Genomic DNA, 23,660 nt, shown 5'->3' with positions numbered 1-23,660 from the left:
AATTATGCTATTTTATACATTTTTACATGTGTTCATGTGGATTTCACTTTCCTGTATTTTGGTTGAGCCCTAATAAATCACTCGCTCTCACCTATTATTCATTATCTCACCTAGTATTCATAAAGATTGTCCCCACAGTATTTCTTCACAAAATGTTCCTGTTCTTCATTTTGCAGGTGGTGCTCCAGCTGTGGAAACATGAGTGTAAGCGTGTCATCGCCGACCGCTTCACCATTCCCGAGGACGTGAGCTGGTTTGACAGAGAGCTGGCAAAGCTGGTGGGAGAAGAGCTGGGGGAGGAGGCCCGAGCTGTGGTCGATGCTGGAGTGGATTCTTACTTTGTTGACTTCTTGAGGGATGCACCCGAAGCTACAGGTATGTCATTGCATTTTGTCAGCATGTCTATACAACTCCATGCTCTCCAGCACACTGTGAGTGAAGGTGTAATGCCTTTCCTCCTTTTTAAGCCAGGAGATCCTTAACATACTTTAATTCAGTCGTCTTGTTCTCTACAGGGGAGGAGCCTGAGGATACTGATTTTGACATGCCCAAAGTGTACGAGCCCATCGAGTCCATGGAAAGCCTGAAGGACCGCTTGAATATATTCCTGGCTCAGTACAATGAGAACATTAGGGGAGCTGGCATGGACATGGTCTTCTTCAGAGATGCCATGATTCATCTGGTGAAGGTAAAAGAAACATAACAGAAAGGTCAACAGGAGTACCCTTTGAGTCATTTAAACATCAGAACTCAGATGAAGTGCATGACATATCCATGTGTGAACCCTTTGGTATTTATGTATTAATTCATGAGGAATCACATTTCTTTATTTGAAGGTGTAATTAACCTGTTTTACTCGGTAGGTGTCCCGCATTATCCGCACTCCCAGGGGAAATGCACTTCTGGTTGGTGTAGGTGGATCTGGAAAGCAAAGCTTGACTAGACTGGCATCTTTCATTGCTGGATACAGAACCTTTCAGATCACTTTGACCAGGTATGTTTGTATAGTTTTATGTAAATTAGGATTCGGTTTAATAAAATAGTTTATGTGAACAATACTCTTGCAACTCTTGTAGACAGTTCACATATTTAAACTGTCCTTTTATGAGAAACACTTTTAATATTATGAACTGTTAATGTGTGACTTCATGTAATAATTTGCTCCTTCAATGGTCAGTGAACTTAATATCCCATCAGGATGCTGTGTGTGTGTTTGGTACAGTCGTGTATGTATAAGACTGATACATTGTTTTTAAAATGTAATTGGATACTGCTAAAAATATTGATTTATACATCAATCCGTTTAATTTTTAGGAGAAAATGTAGAAGCGCACCATTACCCAGGTGTTAACAACAGAGCTGTGGAGACTGAGCTGTGCTCAGTCATGTCATGTCAATGTTTTGTTTACTGCAGTGCAATATTGCTGTATTCCAGTAGGTGGTGTCTGTGTTTAATATTGTAGAAGGCTGCTAGTTATGAAAGCAGATATTCTGCATTGAAGTAAGTTGCCCCACAAAAAAAAAAAAAAACAGTAAATAAGACTTACATTTCAAAACATAATTCCTCAATCAATATTTTTTTGGGTTATGTAGCTTTGCTTTCATGTTTTAATATGTAATTGAGCAAAAAACGTGTTGCCATCTGCTGTATAATACTTCAGCTGTATTTGTTTACAATGTGCTGTAGGGTATGATGTACAAAGCTGGTTTTGTGGATAATTGTTTTTAAAGACAATTTTCAGTCTGATTTCACAATGTGTGGAGATCAGGTACTCCAACTAAAACTTACATAAGAGAAACTTCTGTAAAAAAAGTTTTAATGTGTCAGTTACTGCAGTTTTTGTATTTTTTACCAAAGGTTTAAATTATATCTCCCTCTTTTGTGTACAATTCTGGATAATTTGGTTCTCTTTTATGGGCAATATTTCCTTTCATTTCATCCTCCCATGGGGAAGGAAGTCTTCATTCCTTTCACACGATGAGATAAGCTCCTTCTGTATCCTGGATCCACACGCTTCTCTTTCAGTTTATAATGTAGTTCTGCTCACGACACACTTTCTATTCCCAGATCTTATAACACCTCCAACCTGATGGAAGACTTGAAAGTGCTATATAGGACAGCAGGTCAGCAGGGCAAAGGCATCAGTTTTATCTTCACTGACAATGAGATCAAGGAAGAGTCTTTCCTGGAGTACATGAATAATGTTTTATCATCTGGAGAGGTGAGTTGTACTTGTAAAACTGATTTGCTTCATACTCTCAACCAAATAAAGGATGTTGTGTGAGCCATTGACAAGTCATGTTAATTTCCAATACTTGTTAACTCTACGCCCCATTCATTCTCCACGTTTTCATTAATTTGTATTTATAATGTGGAATTCAAATCAAACCGTGTTATATGTTTAGTGACAGTAATGAAATATGCATATTGGGTTGTCGAACAGGGAAAAGCACCTACATTGAAGTTGAGGCGACATCTTTTGAGATCTGCCGAGAGTTTTGTGTGTAATATATGCACCTGCCTCTTTGAAGTGCGGTAATGAAATACTAAAGGTGAATGCCATTCATCTGAAATTGGTACACGCACAATAACAATGACACCTTGTAGGTATAATAACAAGGGATTTTTTTTTCAGAACGAAGAGACCTGTAAAACTATTTTTGATATTTAAGAAATGAATGGCTTGCACAAAACTAAATTACATTGTGTATTCAGAAAGCCAGTAATTGACACCTTCCTATACAAGCTAGCACTTCCCCCCCCCCCCACTAAAATCCTACTGTGTCATTAGGATTATTTGAACAACCAAATGAAGAGAAGGGATAAGGTGCACATAACACTTCACGGAGGCCCGAGGGACTATGACGTTAATTGGCTTGGGTTCTGTGCTGGCATTATGAGAAAAGGGACCTCAGCAGTTTACTAGGTCGACAATTAGTGACTTTGTATTGTAATCCTCCCAGAGAGTCAATCGGACTGGACTCTCAGAGGTTGTTTATTGCTGAAATCCAGGGCCCCATGTTGTTTGTAATCATGCTTTATCTTAATTGCCATTGTAGAGAAAGGAAGCTTAACTCTTTAGTTGTGCAGTGAAAGAAGCAGGATTTCCACGATAGATTGGGTAACTAAATACACAAGATCCGGGTTTTAAACTGAAGTTACTTGGTATCCTTTGTTCTCCTAATCCAACCTAAGGATAATAATGCATAGGAGCATAAATTGAGCAGTCCTGTGTGTTAACAATAGCTGCTTTTATAATTAACAAGGACTTTGTGTCTATTTCAGGTGTCCAACCTGTTTGCCCGAGATGAAATCGATGAGATCACCAGCGACCTCATACCCATCATGAAAAAGGAGTTTCCTCGCCGACCGCCGACCAATGAGAATCTTTATGATTACTTTATGAGCCGGGTCCGTCAGAATCTGCACGTGGTCCTGTGCTTCTCACCTGTGGGGGAAAAATTCCGGAATCGGGCTTTAAAATTCCCAGCGCTCATTTCAGGCTGCACCATGGACTGGTTTAGCCGATGGCCGAAAGATGCCTTGATTGCTGGTAGGCTCTACCTACATACTTTCTTTATTTCTTTACATATCAAAGCCAAAACACATCTGTTTCTACAGATGTGTACAGAAGTTGTATTTATGCAAATAAAAATATGCCATTCCATAGATACCAATTTGCTCTTGTTCAGTCAACTGAAAGCTTCACAGTTGTCTATAGGCCGAGTCATTGTTCAGCAAGCTCAGAAAAGACCAAACTGAAGAAAAGTAATTAAGAAAAATAAAAAATTAACTAAACCAATAACTACTTAACATGGTTTTAAAAGAAGGGTCCGAATACTTTCTAATACACACAGCTGTAGTTCAGTGGGAAAACTGCTTGTTTTATTTCCCTTGTGTTTGATACAGTATCCGAACACTTCCTGTCCACCTATGACATCGACTGCACCGTCCAGGTCAAGGGGGAAGTGGTTCAGTGCATGGGCTCCTTTCAGGACGGTGTGGCTGAGAAATGTGTGGACTATTTCCAGAGATATCGCCGTTCCACCCACGTCACTCCCAAGTCCTACCTCGCTTTCATCCAGGGCTACAAAGCCATATACAAGGAGAAGCACTCAGAAGTGCAGACTTTGGCCAACAGGTAAGAGGAAGGTGTATAAAAAACATGGCCTAGTGCCTCTGAAATGGGTTGACTGCTGTTAACATGTGATTTCCTCAATTAACTGAGGAAAAACCCTCCTGTTTTAGTCCTTGTCCCTAGTCCTGATCTGCCAGTTGTCAAGATATTGATGTAAATGAAGTATAGTTTCAACATTTTCATTTCTAAACCTATTGTTATAATTTTTTCTAGCTTCGTTGCCTTTGTACACCATGCTGCGAAATAGTATGACCGTTAACGTGATTTGCTCCTATGGCAGAATGAACACAGGCCTGCAGAAGCTGAAGGAGGCCTCTGAATCGGTGGCAGCCCTCAGTAAGGAACTCGAGGTGAAGGAGAAGGAACTGCAGGTTGCCAACGAGAAGGCAGACATGGTTTGTATATGATATGAGTAACCCTGTAATCAGAGTCCATTATGCTACACCAGAGGAACAACAGTCCTGCAGAGTTAAGACATGCCTTTAAATTAGCTGATGATTACCACACAGGATTAAATTAAATAAATCATTAAACTGCTGAAATACTTTAACTGGGATTATCAAGCAAGCATTTGATGTAATATTTGAACTAAATCATGTTTAAAAATGTAATTAAAGAATGGAGGTAGTGTTTTGAGATCATCAGTCATATCAAGCAAAGAAAAGATAATTGATTTATGTTTATTCACTAAAAGCTATGCTGGCATCACATTCCAAAATCAGCGGTGCTCAGGCATTTCAAATCACAAATGATTATTGACATTGTCATGTTTTTTTTTTCTTTTCCAGTGCATTGTAGATTATTGTGCATTCACCGAGTATGCACAGAGACGCCCCTGTCTTGTTAAAATTAAGAACGAGATAAGGGATAGGGAGTGGAAAATAGGATAATGAAAAATAGTCCTGCAAATCAGTTCAGAAATAGACTCACTATGATCTAATGTGCCTTGTCCCCCCGCCCCCCCCCAAAATTAGGTGCTGAAAGAAGTGACAGTGAAAGCTCAAGCTGCAGAGAAGGTGAAGGTGGAAGTGCAGAAAGTGAAAGACAAAGCCCAAGCCATCGTGGACAGTATCTCTGCGGACAAGGCCATAGCGAAGGAGAAACTGGAAGCTGCCAAACCTGCTCTGGAGGAGGCCGAGGCTGCCTTGCAGGTGTGTGGATGCTTTTAGGATGGGAATATATCATTTTAAAGAAGCACTGTGAAGTCATTAACTCTTCTATTCCACCCTGATGAAATAGCAGTGCCGTTATGTACAATATCATTTAATATTTCAGTTGTACTTAACTGTACTTTTCCATTTTCATGGTTAGCCATTTTATTTTGGCTTATATTTTTGTAGTTTTCTTTTTTCAGTGCTCACAAGAAAAGGCTTTTGTATTGGCACAGCGTGTGCTGTCTCAGAGTGTGCTGTATATAATGTTTTGGTCACATCATGGAACATCTGTGTGTGAACTCCGTGTGAAGACGTGGCGGGGAGGAAACTGGAGCAACAAAGCTTATAAGATACAAAATGCCTGTAGGAGGCTTCTTCTATTTTCAAAAATGCCCTTCTGTAAATGCTATAATGAGCCTTAAGGTTGTCCTTACACGCTGTTTAGGGACATTGTACTGCACAAGGAAGCTTCAATTAAACACAGACATACTCTATGCTGTTTTTTGATGCTCGTACTGGGTATTTATTCTCAGAGGGCTGGGCAAACGAAAGCGCAAACACAAAACATGCCCTTTGGCCAGTTGGAACTCAGTCGAATCCTGTGTTCAGGCTGAATCTGACACAACATCTGCATCTTGAAAAATCACAATCAATGATTATAGGGGGTCAATAAACTGTTGGAAGCATTCACTCCACTTTGTCTTTTAACCTCTCTCCCTCTCTCCCTTTATCTGTGCAAAGGCCGCTTTTGTAACATGTTAATCAGCTATGTTTGGAAGGAATTAAATACATGCTAAAGCAATGCTTGAGCTTCTTCTTTGCATGAAAAGTGGTCGATAAGCCTAATTATTTAAAATCAATGGACTACAATTATGCTAAAGGCGAGAAAGCAGCCGTGTGTTAATTGTTGAGATGGACGTCACATTTTTTGAGGTTTTCCTCTTTTGTAGTGCAAATCGTTCTGCCTCCATTAGCGGACAAATGTCAATATCACACTACGGTGTCAAAAGTCTGGTAGAAAACTAATACCTCAAAATCTGATCTATCCAAACAAGTGGATGTTTAGCCCTCTCTTCTCTGTAGATCTGGCTGGAGAAGGACTAGCTTGTTAACTGATATCTTTTTCCTTCTCAGACAATCAAACCATCGGACATTGCAACGGTGCGCACGCTGGGCCGCCCCCCCCACCTCATTATGCGGATCATGGACTGTGTGCTGCTGCTCTTCCAGAGGAGGGTGAACACGGTGAAGATAGACCCTGAGAAGAACTGTACTGTCCCCTCCTGGCAAGAGTCCCTCAAGCTCATGACAGCTGGCAACTTCCTGGGCAGCCTACAGGTAAGAGAGGAGAGTCTGCTTTTCAACTATCCAGAGGATCAGCTATGTGACAAAAAACTGTTTTGAAGGAAGAACAGTTTTTATTTGCCTCAGTGTCCTGCAAGATATGTCTAAAAAGTATTCTAAACCTTGCCTATTTTGGACTCTCTGTATTCACGATATATATACAACCACATCCATTTGCTGTGTAAGTTGTGCATCACAGTTACATGCAAGTTGTGTATCTTTCCAGCAATTCCCAAAAGACACCATTAATGAAGAAGTGGTGGAACTGCTGCAGCCGTTCTTTGAGATGGCGGACTACAACATCGAGACCGCGAAACGAGTCTGTGGGAATGTGGCTGGCCTCTGCTCCTGGACTAAAGCCATGGCGTCCTTCTTTTCAATTAACAAGGAAGTGCTTCCTTTGAAGGTAAGGATACTTTTGCAGGACTTTTTAATGTCAGTATGTGGTTGAGAGCCTCTGCATTTTCATGGAATTAAAAAACATACATCCCATTATTGTTTTCCTGCTTGACATTTTTTAATATATCTTAGACTCCTGAGTATTTAAAGTATGTGCCCATTATCCAAGCATGTGCTAATTGTATTAGCTATGAGGTTTAATTAATGGATTTCAAGCCATATACGTTTGAGAAATTACATGACTAATGGTTCCTGTATATTCATGCCTTTTTATCTCAATTAAGAATGAAGTTTTTGAAATTGATCCTCTTTTGTGTTGGAAAAATTCCACTCATAGTGATGCTTCTGAAATCTTAATAATGTGACCAATGAGTCATTCAGTTGTATTCAGTCACCAGTCAATTAAGTCATGCAATATTATTTTTAATAATTGCTTGTGAATTCTCTTGAGGCAAATCTGGCAGTCCAGGAAAATCGACTTACTATTGCCAACGCAGACCTGCAGAAAGCACAAGCAGAGCTGGATGCAAAACAGGCTGAGCTGGATATTGTACAAGCCGAGTATGAGAAAGCAATGATGGAAAAACAGGTAAAGTAAGAAGTTTACAAGCTAACTAACCCTCGCAGAGATATTCTTCTTGTAGGTGACTGCCAGACTTTATATCCACTCTTTTAGCCAGATATAATGAGAATTAATATTTATGTTGTTGGGTGTTTTGCAACTAGTGTTTTTCCAAGACCTGCTCAGTCAGCCACCATTAATGGAACTAAAGGCTAGACCAAATCAAAACTTTGACCCACCCACAAATCACAAATTACAAAGTACCCTAAAAAAATGGCTTCCAACAATTAATTAAACCACCATAGGGTAGAGATTTGTATTTTGTGATTTGCAGGTAGGTCAAAGTCTTCGATTTGCTGTTGCCCTAAATAAGATTAAAATTTTCCTCCAGTGCAGTTCTTACTTTTTCAGAAAATAAATCTTATCTATACTTGAAAAATACATAAATGTGTAAATACATTAAAGAAACCCTTCATCAAAGTGTATGCCAATATTCCAAATTACATCTAATAGACACCAATACCTCTTTTATTTTTTACTTTTCTTAATTTATGCATACATTTTAATTCTAAATGTATTCTAACAAAAGTCTTGCCAGGTCAATTGTTATTAATATTAGTTTATTAAAAATACTGTTCCAGGTGATTGCTGTTAGTTAAATACTTGACTCCTGCCTAATACCAAATAACCTTTCATTTAAATCACACAATAAATAATGGAGAAGTGAGATTTCTCGTAAATAAACTGGAATGTTATTTTTCATTCTGGAATTAGCATAAGTGCTTTTATTCACAGCAGCAGTGCGGGATAATTAATTGTAACACTAACGTCTTGTAATAGGCTGCCACAATGTTGCCACTGGGAGAATCTAAGCTTTTTATTAGCAGGGTAGAATAAAATGCTTAATTTCTGTATTAATAATTTGTGTATATATATATATGCAGTTGACTGCAGTTTATAATCAAGACTCAAGAGTTGTATATGCAACCAAATGTATATAAGCTAAATGCTTCTCTCAATTGTAACCTGTTTGTTTGGTTGTTCTATAGGGAGCTTGGTAACTCGGCTGGTTTTAAAATAACTGCCAGGGTCTGAGGTATAGTGAATCATAGCCAACTCCTTCAATGCTGGGTAGCCCTTAACCTACCACAGTGGTTGAAGAGAATATGGTATACATTTTATATATTTACCAAGTTGAAAAGTCAACAATTATATGCTACAAACATTCCTATAATCAGAAAATCTAGTCCTTATAATAGATGGTATGTTGGTTTTAGCAGTAACAGCAGTAGTGTGCTGTGATTTGAATCTCTAGTGAAGGTTATGTGAGGTTGCAGGAATACTGTCTGAAGCAGCTGCTACATTCAAAAAGACTCGCTACAGTCACCACTCTTTCCCTTGCATTCCCCAGACCCTGCTCGAGGACGCAGAACGCTGCCGACACAAAATGCAAACTGCTTCCAGTCTAATCAGCGGGCTCGCTGGAGAGAAGGAGAGATGGACAGAACAAAGCAAAGAGTTTGCTGCACAGACCAAGCGGCTTGTTGGTGTGTTCATCCCTTTCAAGTCAGGCAGTTCACTTCAAATCCTCACCATGAATATGTAGAATCTGAATATGTAGTGAAAGTATTACTCTTGAAAATGTACAATAAGTTACAATATAAGTTATATTTTCTTCGCATAATAAGGACAAATCAAATGAAATCTAAAATTGTCAGACCAATTTAATTTCAAAGAATGAAATTGCATTTTCCATTGTCCTCTGTATATGCATGGAATTTTTGATAATGGTTTTAAAATTACAAAAACTAAAAACATTTTCTCTTACAAATCACTTGTTTTCTGTTTTATTTATTTATTTATTAACCTTAATCTACATCTTTGACTTCAGTCTGCATGTGACTGTTACACAGCTATGAACATCAATGCATACATTTATTTTATTTTTAAACAGGAGATGTATTGCTGGCTACTGCTTTCCTGTCATACTCTGGTCCCTTCAATCAAGAATTTCGAAACTTGCTGCTGACAGACTGGCAGAAAGAGATGAAGACACGTAGGATACCTTTTGGAAACAATCTCAACCTCACTGAGATGCTGATTGATGCACCGACTGTCAGTGAATGGAACCTGCAAGGGTTACCCAATGATGATCTGTCAATACAGAATGGGATAATTGTCACAAAAGCCGCCCGTTTCCCATTATTAATTGACCCTCAAACGCAGGGCAAGATCTGGATCAAAAACAAGGAAGCCAGGAATGAACTGCAGGTAGCAAAAAACTTCAGCGCCAAGATGTCAGATTTGATTGATAAATGAATGTGTCAGACTTTTTTGTTGCATTTTAAGATCAATATGTATGCTCAGATCTTATGTCAGTTTACAAAATGAAAGCAATTTCTTTTGCTTTTTTATGATTTAATAACAATATGCAATATTTACGAAGCTTATAAGATGGTAAAAGTAAGGCTTGGATAGATTTACTATGCCACTGTGCTTGCTGATTTACCTTGACACATATATATATATATATGATAATCATTTAAAACTATACTCTACATTCTTTGTCATTGCAGATAACCTCCCTAAATCACAAGTACTTCAGGAATCACCTCGAGGATAGTCTGTCCCTGGGCAGGCCGATGCTTATTGAGGACGTTGGGGAGGAGCTTGACCCTGCCCTGGATAACGTCCTGGAGAAAAACTTCATCAAAACTGGATCTACATATAAGGTAACCTGATTATAAGGAAGAGTTTTGTTCCTCTATGATATTGTTCTTGTGATAGAGGCCCTGGGTTATGTGTAGGTAATGACAAAATACAATCCAGTTCAGAACCTTCATAGTCAATAGAATCTTCCTGGTTATATACTGTGTCCACTGTTGTGTTGAATGCCTCCTAAACATGTATTTTTTAAAATTATATCCATTCAGCTATTCTCTATCCATAAGTAAACCCTTTGTAGCAAGAAATATTTCTTATTTAAGGCTTTTAATCTACTGCATCTACAAAAAAATGTGTATGTGTGTATGCTTAACAGCTTTGTTAAATCTATGAAAATTGAAGTAGATCAATAGACTCTTGAAGTAAAAAAAAATCAGCACAGACAGATATTACGAAAGAAATCAAAAGAAGAGTGAAAATGGGATGAAGTGCATTTGGAAGAAACAGCACGCTATTGAAAGAAAACCTACCCATTAGCCCGAAGAGAAAAGTATTTGATCAATGAATACTACCAGTGCTCACTTATGGCTGTGACACCTGGTCACTTAATGCAAACATGATACAGAAACAGCGGACGACACAAAGAAGCATGGAGAGATGTCTGCTTGGAATAACAAGAGATAGAAAATGAACTGAATAGATACGAGAACAAATGAAAATATGTGACATCTTTGAAAGAGTGAAAATGATAAAATGGCAATCAGCCGGACACATTGCAAGATAAACAGATCAAAGATGGACAAAGGAAGCTATTGAATAGATACCAAGGGATGAAAAAAGATGAACACATAAAACATTGGAAGATGAAATGATAAACTTTGCAGGCGTGACATGGAAAAGGGAAGCTGTAGATCGAAGCAAGTGGAGACATCTTGAGGAGGCCTTCATCCTGCAGTGAATCGATATAGACTGATGATGATGGTGATATATTACATCTTGTGCCAGTATGCACACTCCAGGTAGATGTATACAAAGAACAAAACTTTGAGTCCCAGCAGTACATCTGTCATTTTTTCTTAGCTTCTTTATCAAATGGCAAAATTATACCTTAGTTTGGTTCATTCATCACTTTTATTCAAAGATGAAGGTTAAAGTAATCATAAATTGAACACAATTGTTCCCACCCTATGGGGATATTTTACTTTTCGAAGAGTTCTGTATTTGGTGAACATTAAAGCAATTATACTGAATAGCTCCGGAGGCATTTTATTCAAAGATGAAATATATATTTTTTACTTAGCTGAACTCTGACTGCTGTAAAAGTTGTTTCCTTTTTGTGTGCGTGGATTATAATGATTGCACCAGCTCTTTATGTCAACTACTGAGAAATACAAGGATTTTTTAACTTTATTCTCTTCATGGCATCTCTCTTGTTCTAATTCTCTGTTCATATCAGTAGCTAGGTCTTTCTAAAAATGTTTCTGCATTGCAAACGATTGAATCCTTAGTTTGGTTCCTTGTACTGTTTTATTCAAAGATGAAAGGTTTAAGCAATCCTAGTAAAGCATTTTCCATTTTGAATTCCCCTTTCATAAATGTTATTAGTGCAAGAAGCTACAACTAACTGAACTTTTGATCACCTGCTACCAGGTAAAAGTGGGTGATAAAGAAGTGGATGTGATGAATGGGTTTCGACTGTACGTCACAACCAAGCTACCCAACCCAGCATACACCCCTGAAATCAGCGCACGTACATCCATCATTGACTTCACTGTCACTATGAAAGGACTGGAGGACCAGCTGCTGGGGAGAGTCATTCTCACGGAAAAACAGGTAAGATCTGACATCAGACAAAAGTGAGAACTTAAACCAAGCCACTTAGAGAGAGAGAGAGAGAGAGAGAGAGTGAAATTAATGCAATAAAGATATGAATTGTATGATTTAAAATAAATTTGTTACAGTTAGAATAAATTATTAATTTAACTCTACATACTTTACTGGTGGAAGGGCCATACATGTATACAGCAATGCATATTTTATAACCACAGATTCACAGTGAAATAGGCCTACAACTTTAATTTATGAAGATCATCCATTTCACTTATTGTGAAGGACTAGACTGCACTTCTATTACAAACTTCTCTTTGTCAGTGTTCTTGGTTCCTTCTTACACTTGTCATGTAATTAAAACTATAACATTGGCAGACATTTTAAATACCGAACCATAAACTGTAGAAGATTAACACAAGCTGATCTGTAGAAAAGCATTTTGAATCTCTGGCTTTTTATAGCAGATTGTTTAAAATATATGATTTATTTATCATGATTTTTTTTCCTAATATCTATACATATGTAATGGCTGAGGGTTAGGAATATTGCAAATAAGATTACTATCTGCAAAATGAATCAAAATACCAATTTTTGTATGCAGTTTTGATTAAGACCCTTGGGAGGTGAAATTGTTTATAATACAGATTTAATTTGCAGGAGCTAGAGAAAGAAAGAACGGACCTAATGGAGGATGTGACGGCAAACAAGCGCAAAATGAAGGAGCTGGAGGACAACCTGTTGTTTCGTCTGACCAGCACCCAGGGCTCTCTAGTTGATGACGAGAGTCTCATCATCGTGCTGGGCAACACCAAGAAGACCGCCGAGGAGGTCACCCAGAAACTGCAGATCGCAGCCGAGACTGAGGTCCAGATCAACGCTGCCCGCGAAGAATACAGACCAGGTGCAGCAAAACCCTGCACAGTTAAACCGCCTAATCAGACATCCTGCCCAATATTTGTGATTTGATAAATCTGATTTTGTGCCATACCACACTAAAGTGTGGAATAACTTGCACAATAACTAGCACACCTACAGGAGAAAGTTTGCTGATTTGGCCTATTATTAGACACTGCACTGTATGTTCCTTTAGTCAAATGTGATGAATGTTCTGCCCTTGTGAGACACTGTATGCAAAACACTATAATGCAAGGGTGTTAAGACTTAATACATGCTGATTGATAGGGTTTTCCAATAATAACATGGATTTGCCCTAGATAATGTTATTTAGAGAGAAGTATTACAATGTGTTCATCAGGGGAATTAACTGGATTTATCTGCTGTACAGTTGCTACCAGGGGAAGTATCCTGTATTTCCTCATCACAGAAATGAGTATGGTCAACGTGATGTATCAGACCTCCCTCCGGCAGTTCCTGGGAATCTTTGATATTTCTCTGGCCAGGTAATCAATAATCTTCAGTAATACATTACAAAATATATAATACATAAAAAATACATATGTACATTATATATATATATATATATATATATATATATATATATATATATATATATATTATACCCTATATAAAAAACATTTGAATAGGTCATCAGCACTGTGATAAAACTGTATTATTTAAAATGTTACAGTCATACTGTACAAACTACACATCACACTATGGCTCCAGTATGGAATATAAACTAGTGGTACAACACTACTTACACAGTCAAATCGGTTTATGTGTTTATACATATTTGCTTTACAGATCAACGAAAAGCCCAATTACCAGCAAGAGGATAGCTAACATTATCGAATACATGACGTTTGAAGTGCACAACTATGCCGCCCGGGGCCTGTATGAGGAACACAAGTTCCTCTTCACCCTGCTGTTGACTCTGAAGATTGACATGCAAAGCAACAGGGTGAAACATGAAGAGTTCCTCACCCTCATCAAAGGTCTGGTGTCATGCAGGTCTATCTCTGAAATGCTGTTTTTATATCAGCACACTGTGGGAATGTTTGTGAGCTCTGAGACATTACAGTTTTATGGATTTCCTGGTGGGAAATTCAATGTGAAGAAAAATATATATATTCTGTTTGATGCCTAAATTTAAAACATCCAATTCCTCAGTTATGGAATGTGTGTTATCTATACTCATTGATATATTGTACTAATATTTACTACCATTTATTTATGTTTTATTATTGTTAAAACATTTTAAAATAATTGTGCACCCATTTACTCTGATATTCCTAATATGAAAAACTGTACTTATAGCAAGCTAGAAATCTATAAAAACATGCTACTCTGATAAGGGCTTTCCCTCTTGTTTCATGCTTCGTTGACCACATCATGGGTCTAACAATAATACATGCATTTCACTCAGGATCAATGCAGGGCTGCTTCTTTTTAATACAATTTTAAAAGTAACTTCTTTAAAAAAAAAAAAAAATGATGAACTTACATTCTCATGCCCTGTTGTATAGGTGGAGCATCTTTAGATCTCAAAGCTTGTCCTCCCAAAGCTGCCAAGTGGATCCTTGACATGACTTGGCTGAATCTGGTGGAGCTCAGCAAGCTATGGCAGTTCTCTGACATTCTTGACCAAGTAAGTAACCATGCATTTCAAATTAAAAAAAATGATTATGCAGTTGTAGCTAGGAGACCAAAATGGTGATCCCGAAACCAATAGTGTTTAATAGCTATTATAGTGTATATACAAATGGATATATAAATAGAATTCCACGCCATGGGTTGTTCACAGGGAATCATATCTTTATTTTGTAACATATTTCTTGTACTCTATAAGAAATATGTTTTTTGATGGAACATGGTTTTGGTCAGTATTGTTCTCTCCTCTCCTTTCGGGTCCAGAAGGAGCCCCGCTGATTCTGTCAGTTCTATTTCGAGGTTTAAAGTGACCTTCTGTTGTAAATATCTTGGATGTTCATTTCTGTTTGATTGTTTACTAAGAATTATTTTAATATTCCTCGTGTTGTGCTTTCCACACATTGATAGCCAAATATTGTCCCTTTCGAAAACATCAGTATCTAGAGAATTCATATTTCCAGCTGCTGCATAACTGACAGACTCATGCCTGCTTAAGGGATTTGTCTTCATGCCAAACTGTGAAATTATCTAATTTACTGAAAATCCAAATTAACTGGTTGTTGCTTATATAAATATTATCCCACTGTACATGTTTTCCATATAGTCATGTTTGTATTATTTAAATGTAAATTACCACATATATATCGACCCCATATATATATATATATATATATATATATATATATATATATATATATATATATATATATATATATATATTTATAACTTTTTTGAAATGCGTTTTTCTGGATTTTTTTGTTGTTATTCTGTCTCTCACTGTTAAAATACACCTACCATTAAAATTATAGACTGATCATTTCTTTGTCAGTGGGCAAACATACAAAATCAGCAGGGGATCAAATATTTTTTCCCTCACTATATATATATATATATATATATATATATATGCACAGTTCAAATATATGAGAATGTCTTGAACACAAAAAGAACAGCTTTCCAAACCTGTTCTGATTTTTTACTGGGGAAAATTATGTGCCAAGAAAGCCAAGGTCTAGGTCAGCAGAGTTAAGGCTGTAAGTAAAATCCCTTAAATTAAAAACATGGAGCTCTTACATATCAGGCTGATGTGTTATTTGCTCAGTGATCCCGGGATCTTATCTCTGTACAGATCAGCAGAAATGAGAAACAGTGGAAGAACTGGTTTGATAAGGAGGCCCCCGAGGAGGAAGTCATCCCCAATGCATACGATCAGGGCCTGGACTGCTTCCGACGCCTTCTTTTGATACGGTCTTGGTGTCCTGACAGAACCATTGCTCAGGTATCATAAATATTCTAATATGATGCATTTTCTAATCAATTCACATTCTCCTCCCCAACCCCAATTCAATATGTTGATGCTGATTATCCTTCAGTGTAGTAGTGACATATTTTTCCCCCTATACCACTTTATTTTCACAGATGGTGAATAATTTATAACACACTGATAGTAACAAATTACAGCTTATCACTTTATTCCTGGCATATGCTTAACAAGCGACTTGCTTAATGTATTGCAGTAACATCATTAATTTAGTATTGTATTGATGTAAGCTACATTTAACAAATTATATGGATGTCTAATCATTTGTATCAGTAGCTAGATATTGTTTTGCTAAACATTCCTAAGTCGTGATGGACTTTTGTTGACAGGTTTATCTTTCACTTTATCGCTGCACAGGCTCGCAAATACATAATGGACTCCATGGGGGAAAAGTATGCAGAGGGAGTGATACTGGACCTGGAGAAGACGTGGGAGGAATCAGGCCCACGCACACCTCTAATCTGCTTCTTGTCAATGGGCTCTGATCCCACCGACTCCATCATTGCCTTGGGAAAGAGGCAGAAGATAGAAACGCGCTATGTGTCAATGGGCCAAGGACAAGAGGTCCATGCTCGGAAGCTGCTGCAGCAGACCATGGCCAACGTAAGTGTGGGAGGATGAAACTGTCTGTCGGCTCATTTTACACTAACCGAAAAGTCAGACATCGGTTCGTTTGAATTTTCAGTCCATGTCAAATACTACTCTGATTCTTTGGTTTCTTTTTTGCTCCAAAGGGAGGCTGGGCCCTTCTGCAGAACTGCCACCTGGGCCTCGATTTCTTGGACGAGCTGATGGACACCATCACCGAAATTGAATCGGTTCATGAGACGTTCCGGCTGTGGATGACTACCGAAGTGCATAAGCAGTTCCCGATCACTCTTCTTCAGATGTCAATTAAATTTACCAACGAACCTCCTCAAGGACTCAAGGCCGGCCTCAAGAGGACCTATGGAGGTAAGCTTTTAATTCAATTATGATGATGACTGTGAAGCAACTAGAAATTGGAGTATTGAAGAAGGAATACCATGTAACATATATACACACATCTGCCTATGATGCACTGTACTTTTATGGTGTTCTGGTATTACTATAGTGCAACAGTATTACCGGTTTGTATGTGAAAATCTGGAATCTCAATATCTTTGACCATGTTTTCTCAGGCATCAACCAGGACTTACTGGATGTCAGCAACATGCCTCAGTGGAAGCCCATGCTATATGGGGTGGCCTTCCTGCATTCTACTGTGCAGGAGAGGCGCAAGTTTGGGCCACTAGGGTGGAACATCCCCTATGAGTTCAACCAGGCGGATTTCAATGCAACAGTGCAATTTGTTCAGAACCACTTAGACGACATGGACATAAAGAAGGTATGGATAAAAACTCAGGAGTTTAAACTAGGGGGAGAAAAAGGAAAATGCCAGTTCCTTTCATCCTTCTACAACAGTTTGTATTATGTCGCACACTTCAGCACTGTTTTGATTAATTCCTTGTGGAGAGAACATACTTTAAAATGCTGTGTGCATCTTCAGTTGTTAAAGTCCTCAAAACCTTTTTTTAAGAACCTACTCCCCTCTCATCTTCTATTAAGTTTTAATAGTAGGAGGTTTATGAACTTTATTGTATATGAAGTTCATATGAAGTTGTGAATTGAATAAATGTTTCATTGTAGAAGAAAAGTTTCCATCATGAAAGAAAATTATAAATATATTAATAAGTCATTAATATAACACCAATACTTCTTTAGGAAAGTTTAAATAAAAAATACATTACACATTTATATCCATGTATTAAACATGTCTAATGTTTTTGTCTTCTAAGATTCTCATTCAATTGCAAATTGAATAGAATTCCCTGGTGTGTAAGTTGTTGATGGTACTCATCTATTTTTTTAGGGTGTGTCTTGGAAAACAGTGCACTACATGATAGGGGAGATCCAGTATGGCGGCAGGGTGACGGATGACTACGACAAAAGGCTGCTGAACACATTTGCAAAAGTCTGGTTCACTGAGAACATGTTTGGAGCAGACTTCTATTTCTACAAAGGCTACAGTATTCCCAAGTGTTTGAATGTGGACCAGTACCTTCAGTATATTCAGGTCAGTAAATCACACCTTTCACCCGTAAAGCATCCCTGACCACTATTTCACCATTACTCCTTTATTTAGAGCTGATGTGAGCTCTTACACTGAGCTAGTCAGAATCTGTGTACTTATGTACAGATGACAAAATGGAAATGCTATACACAAAAAACCCCAAGCTCAGAACTGATTGTATATCTTGATTAACAGCAAGAAAGATAATTAGATCTTTCACACTTCCAGCTGAAAGGTATTCATTTTCGTCTTTCATTTTCTGTCTGCGATGATTGCTGGGCAGAATGCCTGCAAGTGCAGATCATATAAGAAAAAAAAAATCATCTCCCTTTCTAAAGAAAAGTCCTCATCTTTAAACTTGCTCATCCATATGATATTATTCCTCGGCAAATATGAAGCATATTTTTTTGAATATGCACAAATCTGAATTCATTCTGGGAAAAAAAATTAAAAGGTTAGTCATTCCAAAAGCTGTAAGTACTAAACCTTTCATAAAGATATTTGTTTGCAAATACAGTATATCGTCAAACTTTACTTTGGAATTGACCTTATTGTTCTGAATAAACTCTTATCTTCTGTAATAAATACACATTTAGTATCTTGATACCTTTGGCACTTGGATGCCGTTTGTTTGGCATCATAGCTGTCCATTTGAAGTGGTTTCTGTACATGAAAAATGTACCTTCCTATCAGAATGGACCGTGAGGGAATGAGAGGAGCATCCCTCACTCAGGTAACAGTTGCGTCTAGTTCTCAACTGTTGGCTTTTCTACCATTTTAGGGTCTGCCGGCCTACGACACTCCTGAGGTGTTTGGCTTGCACCCCAACGCGGACATCACCTACCAGAGCAAGCTGGCTAAAGACGTGTTGGACACCATTCTCAGCATCCAGCCTAAAGACAGCTCAAGTGGTGGGGGGGAGACCCGAGAAGCCCTCGTAGGAAGGCTGGCGGATGACATGTTGGAGAAGCTTCCCCCAGGATACATCCCATTCGAGGTGACTTGTGCTTTCTGATTAGAACTGGAAAATATATATGTTTAATCCTTACATCACATAATAATTTAGGGTTGAAGCATTTCATTGTAGGACACTGGAATGTTTCAGAATAGAAATAGTCTATACATTTGACTGTATATGTTTGGAAGATCATTACCATTCGGTGGTTATCATATACCAGGTGAAGGAAAGACTGCAGAAAATGGGGCCCTTGCAGCCGATGAACATCTTCCTGCGTCAGGAGATTGACAGGATGCAAAGGGTCATTGTCCTGGTGAGGAACACTCTCACTGACCTCAAGCTTGCCATTGACGGGACCATCATCATGAGCGAGAACCTTCGAGACGCTCTAGACTGCATGTATGATGCCAGAATCCCCGCGCGCTGGAAGAAGGTGGGTGTGGCCTATGCCCTCAACTACACCACTGATAACACAGACTTGAGTTTTTGTTAAGAGTCTCCTACTGACATGCCTTATGTGGCTCTAATTCACTAACGGTTTCCTAAATACAGTACCAAGACAATTATTTTGCTTCCATGGTTTCATTTGTTACCATTATTTCGGGGACATGTCCGGAATTTAGGTTGTTTCTCACACCTCAAACTGGTCAACAAGGTCTATAAAAAGTTATTTTGCTCCTCTGTGGCTGCATCAGCAATCTGAAAATGTCAGACTTTAATTCAGAAATACATCGTGCTAACAGCTGCAAAGTGTAAACAAGTGATGGCACATTGGGCAAAGGATATATAAATAATCACCTCTCTGGGGTAAGTCTTCACATTAATCTAAATCTGCACATTGTGTTCCGACAGGCATCCTGGGTCTCCAGCACCCTGGGATTCTGGTTCACAGAACTGCTGGAAAGAAACCGTCAATTCCAATCCTGGATCTTTGAGGGACGGCCAAACTGCTTCTGGATGACAGGCTTCTTCAACCCGCAGGGCTTTTTAACAGCAATGAGACAGGTATGCTTAATGGAATGCAAACCGTAAGTTATCCTAATACTAGAGAGATTCAAATGTCCTCCTCTGCTTGTTTTTGTTACTGAATCTAAACAAAAAGAACAAGGAAATTCTCCAGTCTTAAATGTTATTGCTTACTTTATATTTTCACTTCAACAGGGATAGTTTCATGTTATACTTATGTAATTAGAATAACCTTGATTAGGTTTTGTCCTTGCTATCTTCGATGCAGGAAATATATTGGATTTCTCCAGACAAGACACCTGGAATTGGTAGCTATTTTCTCCAGTTCTCTGGAAACAACGTCCAAATGTTATTGGAATCTACAAAAAATCTGCCCCTAGCATAGGACTTGGTATAGTGTGAAACCTTTAGGTGATTAAGTTTTATATTATTATTAGGGCTTTGGGTTTTTCTGCATTTATATATGATCATATGATAGCACTTATTTTCAGCCAATTTGCTTTCTTTATTCAACTCAGAAAAACCTGTTAGTGACCAAAGTTAATTATATCGAGTCACTGATGCTCTTTTGCCACCTTTGTCATTTGAATACAAGAGTCGGCCAATCAGTTTAATCACTCACTTCAGTCCACCTTGTCCTATTGTTACTGGCATTTCAATCTCACTCTTAACCCGATTTAGCATCCAATACGTCAGTTTTCTCATTGTTCCTTGTTCTCCACCACAAAGTAGACAGATTTTCTTGTAATTAGTATTCAGATACACCTTAATGACAATAATTCAGATTTAAAGGTTTAAACCGTTGTAAGGAAAATAAATTCAGGAACCCTAATTAAGATATAAAACCTATAAGCTCTATATCCGTAATGTCTAATTTAGCATGTAAATGAGGTGTGATGAACAGAACATTCATACTTTATTTAATATAATGTTTTCTAATTCTGTCAGTTTTACAAACTGTGTTTCTCTGTACAGGAAATCACCCGAGCAAACAAAGGCTGGGCCCTGGATCGCATGGTGCTGTGTAATGAGGTGACCAAGTGGATGAAGGATGACATCACCCAGCCCCCCACCGAAGGGGTCTACGTATACGGACTGTACCTGGAGGGAGCCGGGTGGGACAGAAGGAACTGCAAACTCATCGACTCCAAACCTAAAGTATTGTTTGAAATGATGCCCGTCATCAGGATCTATGCAGAAAACAATGGTGAGCACAGACAGGACTGGAGTGAGAAAACCATTTCAGGTTACTGATGTGATTTGAAACATGTTCCACACTGTTGCCTTAGTCACAACAGTTTTTAAAATATTTTAAAGATGATATGATTTAAATAACAGTGAGATATAGGGACAAGTAAACAGAACCTCTAATTCATCCAGTGGTGGCTGGGTATAGAACAAGGTTAATGCAGTCCTGAAACCTCCAGGCCTGGGAGTTGGGAAAAAAAACCTGACCATGCTTTTATATAATGAAAATATTGTCACTTTGAGCAGCTGATCACTTAGTTAATGTAGCTGCAAGGCTTTCCAGGTACAACAGACATTAGCAGGAATGTGACTGGTGAATGCTGTGATTAGACATTGGATTATGGCTGTGTACCCGATTTTCTCCTTAGGTACCAAGGATCCCCGTTTGTATTCCTGTCCGATTTATAAGAAGCCGGCGCGGACAGACCTGAATTACATTGCCGCTGTGGACCTCCGCACGGTGCAGAGCTCGGAGCACTGGATACTGCGAGGGGTTGCCCTGCTGTGTGATGTAAAATAAGGAGAATGAACCTCTACTTATTCAGTCCTTTCTGTCTTGGATTTGTAGGCAAATTTCAAGTTTAAATTGCATTAAATTGCACTACATTAATATTTAAATCAGTGTTTGTGAGGAAATACTTGTTTAATGTGTGAACTGTTTATTTTTATACTGTAAGAACCACATTTAAATTAAAAAAAATCAAAGCACATTTTAAGATATTTCTGTATTATTATTACTACTACTTTGATGCATCATGTACATATTCACAATAAAAGTCTTTCTCTGCACAAGTATATCTTGAGTTGTGAATACGCTATTTGTGGGCAGTTTGTCACTTTGTAATGTGATCATACATTTAATTTGACTGTCAAAATTAAAACAATTAATTCTTCCTCCTAATTAATAACGAAACTTTGTTGATGTGCATAAGGGCATCATCTATGGAAACATACATATTTGGCAGGCAATATTAATTGTGTAGCAAATATTTTTGCACTTAAATGTACTGAAATGGTTTTATAAAGGGTATATTTGATTAACAGAAGTATGTCATTGCCAGTTAAACAAACAAACAAACAAAAAACACTAAAGAAAACAAAGTTATGTACAAAATGTAGAACACACACACACAGGATGTTGTTACTTATGAAACAACATCCAGAGCAATATATTTGACATATTTGTTAGGCGATGATTGTCTGTAAGAGGATTCAAAGGCATAACAGGGCAAGGGTTCAAGTGGAGAAAATAAATATTGTACTGTGTCTGTGTACGTTTCTCCCAAACCTTCAGTATTTGTTTACATATGCAAACTAATCTTCTGCTTTATATGGGATATGATCAAGGTCAAATCAGATGGTAATATTTAAAGAACATTAAGTTACTAGAAAACTTTAGAGAGAATGGTATATGAAGAAATACATCTATTAGCTATTCATCCAAATGTTAAAAACAGGCCTTTTCATGCTCTTATAGTTCATATACTTTAATACGCCTGAAACCATTGAAGCAGTGGGGTGCTAAAAGGATAGGCTTTCATTTCACCACTCAGAATCATCTCTCTATATTGGATTGGAAATGTCAGTATTTTCAATCATAGCAGAAAAAAATAAACCTTTACAGCTGAAAATAAATCTGTTATTTGAAGATGTTACTTCTAAGAACACTCTGTATTCATATTTCATGTACAGAACTTTATATTGGTTATTGTGGAGTACTTTGGTATTGGAACTGATTTACTGTAAAATAAAACCTGTTTGCATTGATAATGAAGAAAAACAATAACATCCCATTTCATACATCGTCTCATTAGTTTTAAGCATCCTTATTTTCCATCTCATTTCAGAACCGTTGTATAAACAGATGTGTAGATTATACAATCGATTAAAATACCATTTGCATCTTATGTTGCTAAAATCAAATTACCTTTCTAACCATGATCTAAACTCCAATTTCTACATTAGAAAATAAACATGGTTTCACTGCAAAAAAAGTGGTTTCATTATTGAGGCATGAATCTGCTCTTAATAAGAATTAAACTTCCCATCCTGCCCCTGCAATCACCAGTCTTCAGAGTGCCGATTGCTCTGCTCAACGGCTTCATATCTAACATGATGGCTCTCTTTATCCTTCCAAACTAAATCGATGGAAATGTAAACTGTACAGCTAAACAAAAAAGTATAAAATGCATGTCCTCATCCATAATCAAGTCAAGAGTTTTGTACATTAAGTTGCCAGTGCAAAGCACTGTTTGTCTAGAGTCTAGAGTCTAGATCCCCTAACCACAACAAAACCACTGGCACATGGGCCTGAGAGTTCCCAGTTCCCAGTTCCCAGTTCCCAGTTCCCAGTTCCCAGTTCCCAGTTCCCAGTTCTTCAATAGAGCCGCCCGCCCAGGTGATCTCTTAAAGGGTTGGGCAACTGTTCCAGTA

At 37.9% G+C, this 23,660-nt stretch overlaps 1 protein-coding gene across 1 annotated transcript in view; it reads left to right on the top strand.

Moving 5' to 3' along the window:
• dnah5 (dynein, axonemal, heavy chain 5) overlaps positions 1 to 21,933 on the top strand; it is a 72,371-nt gene extending 50,438 nt beyond the window's left edge. The window contains exons 52-80 of the mRNA XM_066690728.1: positions 177 to 375; positions 516 to 688; positions 864 to 994; positions 2,069 to 2,222; positions 3,287 to 3,554; positions 3,911 to 4,142; positions 4,420 to 4,534; positions 5,114 to 5,290; positions 6,428 to 6,631; positions 6,864 to 7,043; positions 7,488 to 7,625; positions 9,010 to 9,145; positions 9,553 to 9,869; positions 10,175 to 10,330; positions 11,913 to 12,095; positions 12,750 to 12,993; positions 13,378 to 13,492; positions 13,797 to 13,987; positions 14,519 to 14,640; positions 15,772 to 15,921; positions 16,321 to 16,566; positions 16,698 to 16,917; positions 17,124 to 17,329; positions 17,855 to 18,058; positions 18,837 to 19,052; positions 19,234 to 19,446; positions 19,866 to 20,018; positions 20,955 to 21,186; positions 21,596 to 21,933. Of these exons, the coding sequence (XP_066546825.1) occupies positions 177 to 375; positions 516 to 688; positions 864 to 994; positions 2,069 to 2,222; positions 3,287 to 3,554; positions 3,911 to 4,142; positions 4,420 to 4,534; positions 5,114 to 5,290; positions 6,428 to 6,631; positions 6,864 to 7,043; positions 7,488 to 7,625; positions 9,010 to 9,145; positions 9,553 to 9,869; positions 10,175 to 10,330; positions 11,913 to 12,095; positions 12,750 to 12,993; positions 13,378 to 13,492; positions 13,797 to 13,987; positions 14,519 to 14,640; positions 15,772 to 15,921; positions 16,321 to 16,566; positions 16,698 to 16,917; positions 17,124 to 17,329; positions 17,855 to 18,058; positions 18,837 to 19,052; positions 19,234 to 19,446; positions 19,866 to 20,018; positions 20,955 to 21,186; positions 21,596 to 21,747 (5,427 nt within the window). The 3' untranslated portion in view covers positions 21,748 to 21,933. The remainder of the gene's footprint in view (positions 1 to 176; positions 376 to 515; positions 689 to 863; positions 995 to 2,068; positions 2,223 to 3,286; positions 3,555 to 3,910; positions 4,143 to 4,419; positions 4,535 to 5,113; positions 5,291 to 6,427; positions 6,632 to 6,863; positions 7,044 to 7,487; positions 7,626 to 9,009; positions 9,146 to 9,552; positions 9,870 to 10,174; positions 10,331 to 11,912; positions 12,096 to 12,749; positions 12,994 to 13,377; positions 13,493 to 13,796; positions 13,988 to 14,518; positions 14,641 to 15,771; positions 15,922 to 16,320; positions 16,567 to 16,697; positions 16,918 to 17,123; positions 17,330 to 17,854; positions 18,059 to 18,836; positions 19,053 to 19,233; positions 19,447 to 19,865; positions 20,019 to 20,954; positions 21,187 to 21,595) is intronic.
• Positions 21,934 to 23,660: the final 1,727 nt, after the last annotated feature.

This window comes from Amia ocellicauda, chromosome 18, assembly GCF_036373705.1.
Source record: "Amia ocellicauda isolate fAmiCal2 chromosome 18, fAmiCal2.hap1, whole genome shotgun sequence".
In the NCBI taxonomy this organism is placed as follows: Eukaryota; Metazoa; Chordata; class Actinopteri; order Amiiformes; family Amiidae; genus Amia; species Amia ocellicauda.
Note: the sequence above shows the minus strand (reverse complement) of the source record. Positions and strands in the feature narration are given on the sequence as shown.